This window comes from Saccostrea cucullata, unplaced genomic scaffold (assembly GCF_032062105.1).
Source record: "Saccostrea cucullata isolate Sc308-1 unplaced genomic scaffold, CSIRO_AGI_Scuc_v1 ctg4241, whole genome shotgun sequence".
Lineage (NCBI taxonomy): Eukaryota > Metazoa > Mollusca > Bivalvia > Ostreida > Ostreidae > Saccostrea > Saccostrea cuccullata.
This window is the reverse complement of record NW_026930993.1, coordinates 38222-45913: the sequence shown is the minus strand read 5'-3', so window position 1 is coordinate 45913 and position 7692 is coordinate 38222. Positions and strand designations below refer to the sequence as shown.

The window sequence follows — 7692 nt, the reverse complement described above, 5'->3', positions numbered from 1 at the left end:
AAGGGTGATCAAAAACAAGAAGAAGACTTCAGGTGGAGAAATGGAGGAGGATACAGATGCACAACAGACAAAACAGGAAGTGGCTGAGGTAAGCTTGACGGAGGAAACAGGAAGAGGAAGTCCAGCCAAGAAGAAGGAGAGGAGGAAGAGGAAGAAGAAACACAAAGAGAAGTGTCTGCCAGAGCTGAGAGTGATGCCAAAGTAAGACTTTCGCAGAATCAATTTTGTTTAGCAAATATCCAGTAAAAGATCTACATAATCATAAACTTCAAGGACAGTTTTCCTATAGGAATTATACAAAAAAAAAACAAAAACAGATCACATATAGGGTGCAACTTGAAATTATCAGTTACTGAAAATGTTTGCAGTAATACTTGTACATTTTTCCTTGAATAGATTGGAATGGTTACAACTGAAGAAAGAGTATTTAAGTCTTCAAAAGATGAGCATGAACAAGTTAAAAAAGACTCTGCAACACATGAAGAAAGAAGACTTACCAAAAGAAAACACAGGTAGGTGAACAGAATTAACAGTACACATCAAATAGATTGTGTCTAGACAAAATATCTTGCAAAGACCAGCAGGACCAAGGTTACTCAGTTAAACATTATTGCCCATGGGCCTTGTCATGAGTTTTTGTACAAAATAAAGGAACTATACTTTATATCTCCAGATGCAGTAACGGAGGAGATGCCAGATAAGCCTACAGTGGAGATGCCAGGAACTGTGGTACATCTGACCAGTGGTTCACCAGTCTACAGGAAGCAGCTAAAGGTCAGTGATACAAGTCTCTTATCTGTTAATTGTAAGCAGAATTCAAATGAATTCACACCCTGATCTGAACTGGAAAAAGGAACCATGTTATCCAAAAATCCATCTCAAATCTAGATTGAATTATCTGATGATATTGCTATTCTATCATTGGAATATTATAAATGATGTTAATCTCTCAGAATATTTGTTTAAATCAAATTTTTACATTGCCCATTTGTTTGCGAGTGTACTTGTTAACTGATTCTTACTTTGCGAGTAATAGCTGATAACATATCACAGTATTCACTGTGTTGACTAATAATGTACTTTGTTTATTTCTATCCTTTAGACTGACTTAGGTTCGGAAGTACAAGTGGCCTATGTAGACGTAAGAGAAGGAGAAAAGGAGGGCTATGTTAGATTTAAGGATGCCACTAGTGCTACAAAGACCGTGGAGCATTCTTGGCCCCAATATCAGTTTGTTCTACTCACTGGTAAATAGTTCAAATGTTGAAATTTATGTCATTATGATGTATCTTGGAGTTGACAAGTCAAAATATTTGGATCATGTGGTGTGTTTAAGAACTGCAAAGCTGGAAACTTATTTTATTTCAAAGAAAAATTATTTTAAAAAATTTTGGACTCTCTTGTGTGTTTGTCTGAAGCTGCAGATCTGTAGCTTTCTGCCAGGTCTGAAAAAAAAAGGTTATGGATGACCAATGAGCCAGTGAAAAATTTTGACATTTTGTATTTTCAGTATTTTTAAAAAATACATTATTGTTAAAAAATACATTATGCTTGCATTTCTCCTTATGCCCTGTTCACATGGATAGTTTAATTTGAATTAAACGTAAGTTACTATGACTTAAATTTGATCAGCGTTCACACGGAAAATTTAATACGAATTTGTTTAATTTGAATTAACTTACTGCGCATTAAAATACTTCGCAATAGCTCCGTGTGAACGCTAAGCAAAGCTAATTCGAATTAAGTTTTGACGCATGCGTAGAACCAAAATTTAGTCACAGGCCACATGGTGCTTAGATTTATGTGTCTGTGCTATTTTTGGTTGAAAATTAATGGAAAATTATGTTAATCACTGAAATGTATACAGTCATAATGATATGGATATGCTATGCATACATGATGTATTTTACAAATGATGTCATAATAGCCTTACTGATTAGCCTTATTGTAGAAATTTGCATTAATTTACTTCGCTTTAGCTGTCGTTTGAACACAATTTAATTCGCATTAGTTTACTTCGCATTAAGTTACTGCAAATTAAACTCTCCGTGTGAACAGGGCATTAGTCTCTATTATATTTATAATGTGTTATGAAGATAGGTGTACCGTAATTTTAATTGGATTCATACAGAGTTTTAAGGTTGTATTTTTGGTTCTTAAATCTTTTTAAGGAGATATTCATTCTTCCTGACATATTGTGTTGATTTTGGATTACAGGAGCTGATGAGGAAGCTTACTGGGACAAACTAAAGTCAGATAAGATGAAGAAATATCAAAATAAACAGAAAAAGCAGGGGAAGAGTGGACAAAAGAAGGTATAGTGTTACCAGAGGTCAATACTTATGAAATAAAAAAAAAAAATAAAGTAATGCCAACTGTAAAATTTAAAGATTTTTTTAAAATTAGATATTCTCTCAGTTTCCCCAACTAGGAATAATATTTTGATTTTTTTTTGGGGGGGGGGGTTAATAATATTTAAGTATTTCCAACTTTTAATTATTAATTTCAGCTAATTGACAGAGCACAGAAACGAAACAAGGAGAACCTGGACCGAGTTCACATTCGATTTGGAGAGGAAAACTGATCATTGAATCTACAGTTCAAACTATACATTGTACATTCTGCATTTTTTTTGTTACTATTTAATAGTGCTGTCATTCATTTACTTGCAACATGTGAAATAAAATTCATTTGATTACACAGTTTTTATTTTTTTTTTACTTCCCGACATTCTAGTGCAAATCACAAGTTGTAGAACTATCAATTGGTCAATCGCCTGAGGTATAAGCTATTTCATTAAACTTGCCAAGAAGGGTAACTCCAATGTTAATGTGAAATAATGATTTGGTAGCTTTAGAAGGATGAACGACCTAAGTATTGAAGCGTTCATTATACGCCCACTCTGTGTTTGTGGAGATGGAGACGAGTAGGGAGGACTTCTTGTGCTCAGTTTGTGGTGATAAATTTTCTTCCACGAGAATTTTACCTTGTTTTCACACATTCTGTGAAAAATGTATCGATGCTCTCGTATGTAAAAGTGGTGAAGAAGATAAGAATTTTCAATGTTCAGTTGAATGCCCTATTTGCGGCGATGAAGTTTTGGCGCCAAATTCAAACCTTTCAGCGAAAGATTGGATACGATCTTTGCCTCGCAACTTTTTACTGGAGTCGCTGTCGAATGCTGGCAGAGGCGGGAACAAATGTGACCCTTGTTTTAGAGCCACGGAAGATACAGTAGCGACGTATCATTGCGAGAACTGCAATGAGAATCTTTGTGAGATGTGCTACTCCTATGTCCACCGTCGTATAGAGGGATTTCAGGTACACGTTATTTTAGAGCACGCAGTCGAAGACGACAACCAGAACACTACCAGTACATGTGTTCTGCATACAAATGAAATCCTGGAGAAATACTGCACCTCGCACAAGCTGCTCTGCTGCAAAATCTGTATGGTAACCGATCACAGAGCTTGTTCTGAAGTCAAGCCTATTGATAGCATTGCTAAGCAGGAGAATACACACGAAGTACCAAAGGAAGTCCAGTCTAACGTTGTATCTGTCATAGAAAAGACAGACTCGGCTCTGATCCCTGTAAACGAGGCAGTAGAAGGTCATGAAATGAAATACGTCGATTATAGCAAAAGGGTTTCATCAACTGTCGACAACATGAAGAAGAAGCTAGAAGAAATGCGTGATATTTTTAACGAAAAACTGAAAGAAACGCAGAGAAAGGAAGTAAATTACCTTGCTTCTGCCAAAAAACATTTAGAAGCATTTCTTAGAACAGTCGCAGAGGCTGAAAAATTGCTGACAATCGTTGCAATACGGGGAACGCGTAGACAAATGTTTGTCACCGTTTTGAAAGTAAAGTCCCAAATTCAGAAACAAATTGAACGACTGGAAAAGCAATACGGAAAACAATTTGATTTTGACTGTCAATTGAACACCGAGGTTGAGGAAATGAGCAAAATCGAATACATAGCACAGTTGGACGAAAACGACGTCGAAACAGTTGGCATTGATGAAATTTCTGAAGCACTAAATTCCTTTGAGGACATTTTTCAGTTTGATGACTCTGAACCAAAAACTCAGGTAGATCCGTCAAAATTGGAAGCAAGGGAAATAGCGAAATACGACGAAGAAGTGTCACGATACTGTTCTGACTGTGTTCCTTTGTCGGACGGTACCGTTTTGCTATTGGAGCCCGAAAAAATTCAAGCGTTGAGCGAAAAAAACCTGTACACTCTATATGAATTACCAGGTAATGATGACTTCAAGTTATCGAAAATCTGTTTGGATGAAGAGGAAAAACGAGTGTTTGTCCTCACAAGCGACGAGAAAATCATAACATTTACATTTCATGGGATGAAGTTACAGCGGGTTGGACACTTTCAAACTAACATCGAGATTGCAGGATTTCGCTTCTTTTCAAATAAGTTCTACTGCCGACTGTGTCGCAGTGATGAAGGCATTGCAGTTCTTAATGAAAGTGGAAAGCTTTTGCGTTTTCTCCCAGGACCCATAAATGGTCAGGAGATTGCGCTCTCCAAAGACGGACGACGCATATACTTTGATAACCACCAGAGCATATTTTGGCAAGATGTGGCGGGTAGCCAGTCTGTCGGGAGGGCGGAATCGGATAATCATAGTTATTCCCAGAGCTTTTGTGGATTGGATATAGATCACTACGGTAATGTGTATGTCTGCGAGACTTTGCGTTACGAGGTTTTGCAAGTCCCTAGAGGCGAGGAGACAGCGTCCAGAGTCATTTTAGACCAAGATTCAGATTTACAGCCACTTTTTCTGAGGTTCGATCGTGAAGGGAAAAAGTTCTGCGTTTTGTACTCTGATTATTCGTGCGAAGGATTAGTAAAAGTCTTCGATCTATACATCGATGATGAAAATGAAGAAAACAGCGATACTGAATAGAAGAGAAATACTTTTTGAAGAACTGCTGCTGGTGCAATATTATTGCATATTCTTAATGAATCACAAATGTTAATGGAATCCTCAGATTTCCTTAGAGTTAGCACCTTACATTTTTAAGATCTTTTTATCAAATGCCATAACAAATGTATTACAAAATCTTAAATAAAGACAAACCAGAGTCTGTGCGAATTATATCTACCAAGGAGTCGTGTTCACCAGATAGTGACTAAGTCAAAGATGATCAAGTTTGATTCACACCTATTTTATAGTTTTGAACTTTTCCCGACGTATGAATGCAGTGATCGTTATTTGTATTCAAGTTACCTGCCAGTCCCAGAATCATGAAGCATCTTAAGCTTAAGCAAAAATCTTCATATTGTACTTTATTGTTGTGGAAGTCAAGTGGATCAAAATTAAAATAAGTTTCAATACTTATTCACAAATGTGCTGTTCTTTGCAAATTTTGAGATGAATACAGCAATTAATAAAGATTTTACAGGTGATCGAAAATTTGACTTAAGTCTAAGTTTGTTTCTTGATCCTGTAATTTACATAGTCATGTAAGTCACTTTTTTATATATATAAGAGATATGGTCAAAGCATTGCATTGTGGGTGGGTTTTTTTCTGTTATGATAAGTTCCATTAAAAGGTACATACTAGTATGTTATCTGTTTCAAGTACAACATTTTTCTGTATCTGTATTATTTTCAAGTTATGGACTAGACCAAACTTCTTTACTTCCTTTTTTATTTGACTATTACCATATCAAAATAACATAAGTCAGTGTCATGACCTCTGACACTGTGCCAGGTATCGTGTTGGATAAGATCCATTCCTGTCCTACATGGATACTCATATAATTTTATCGATAACATCAAAACTATAAAAAGTGTCGAAATCGTTTGGATGAACGTAATATTAGCTGTTAAACTATCAAGTTCTACACTGCGTTTAACTTTTTTTTTTAGTTGGACTCTATATATGAGTTCACCATGCATCGGACACATACCTTGCTTTACAACTTTAGGCATTAAACTCTCTTTCATCCCAAGAGTTCTGTGTATTTATTTGTTTCTGTCATAAAGATGAAGATTGAAATTTTTTAATAATACCGATTGTGTTTATCATGTTGGGATAAAAATACCCCACAAATGGCCTTGAAGTTACGTCATATTTTACATCATCAAAGGGGAATAACCCGAAATTTATGATTTTGCAATTTTTAGAGTTATCGTTCTTTTAAATTCAACTTCCACGGAACGAGTCGGACTTTGGTGAATTTTGTCAGGGATTGGTAATTTTACATAAATTATAATTAAATTTCACTTCAATATTTGTTTAATTCTTATTAGAGCTGGTTTTTACTAGTATGTTCATTTCTCCATACATCGGACACAAATTAACCATGCATCCGATGCAAAGGTGAGCACTACCATTTTCATACAGAACGGAAAAAGAAAATAAAAAATCTATATTTTCAGTCAAAATACAAGTTATTGATATATAACGTCTGGAATTTGACTCAATTTATTTCTACAAACCAGAGCATGATAAACCATGACAAAAAAGGCGCGACATTATAAGCATTTTAAAGCATTTCTAAGGCAGAGTGAGGTCTCGAGAATCGTTCTACATTTGTGCAATGATATCGTCGATTAAATTATAGTTGAGGGTTATTTCTTAGATAAAAGATGAAAATATATCCATATCAAGGAATTTAAAGCACTGAGATAAAGGTTTGATATTTTTCCGGTCTCCGTACCGTCTGTCCGATGCATGGTGAACAATGTCCGATCCATGGTGAATTTTCAGTTTTTTCTAAAAACTCGATTTTTGGCGATATTTTCTCAGTAAACAGCATATAATTGTGTCCTAAATTGTTATTTTAATCACAAACTAAATGCTAAACTCCATTTTGATAATTTTCCGTCGGTAGCGATATCGCTAGAACTTGTTGAAGTACAAGGGTATCCGATGCATGGTGAATTCACCCTATATCAGTATGATTTGTATGTTGTTAGTTGGACTCTATATATCAGTATGATTTGTATGTTGAATTACAATTTTTACACTTAGTTTATTCTTCATGCAATGTTAATATTGTTATAAAAGTAGCATGTTCAGAAATTAGTTGATACAGATGGACAGATTGGTATTCAGTTAAGACGAGACTATGATCAGTAAAGGTCAAGGTCCGGATAGGGGGGTTGCTTGTATTTTGTAAAGTGTATACAGACGAAATTCTAAGCAATTACTGTAAGATCTCAAAAACAATTACACATGTTTATTGAGTGTGTGCACGATTTGTTCTGACACATGGATTAGCAGAAATAAGTTGTATATATATAATTAATTATGGTATACACATATAGGTAATCTGTTATAATAATCTGTTTTTACGCGTTTACTTTCTTTATTCTTTAAGCCAAAGGCTAATCAGATTTTATACAGCATATAAACATGATAAAGAGTACAGAATAGATATTATATACAAAAATACACACAGGATATAGATATCAATAGTAGTAACAAATTAGACTTTCGTAGAGCATTAGCTTTATATAAAAAAAACCCCAAATTAGATAACTCTTTTACATTTTGACTACTCATTAATCTTATAACTTTAAATACACTTGGTTTGACATGATAATACTTCTTTATGTACATACTTCTCAAATTTTTATAAAATGGACATTTTAATATGAAATATGAATATGATCATTCCCTCACATCTATCATCAATAGGTTTTGTAAATATCTTT

General features: G+C 34.8%; 2 protein-coding genes across 2 annotated transcripts; both read left to right on the top strand.

The window, feature by feature from the left end:
* Positions 1–16: 16 nt before the first annotated feature.
* On the top strand, positions 17–2698 carry LOC134230938 (la-related protein 7-like). Its single transcript, XM_062712803.1, has 6 exons — positions 17–201; positions 397–512; positions 674–774; positions 1103–1247; positions 2218–2315; positions 2510–2698. Exons 1-6 carry the CDS (start codon positions 41–43, stop codon positions 2582–2584), a joined length of 696 nt encoding a protein of 231 aa, XP_062568787.1. The 5' UTR covers positions 17–40; the 3' UTR covers positions 2585–2698.
* A 581-nt stretch (positions 2699–3279) lies between these two features.
* LOC134230940 (uncharacterized) lies at positions 3280–4929 on the top strand. The gene has a single exon (XM_062712806.1). It carries the CDS (start codon positions 3280–3282, stop codon positions 4927–4929), a length of 1650 nt encoding a protein of 549 aa, XP_062568790.1.
* The last annotated feature ends 2763 nt before the right edge of the window (positions 4930–7692 follow it).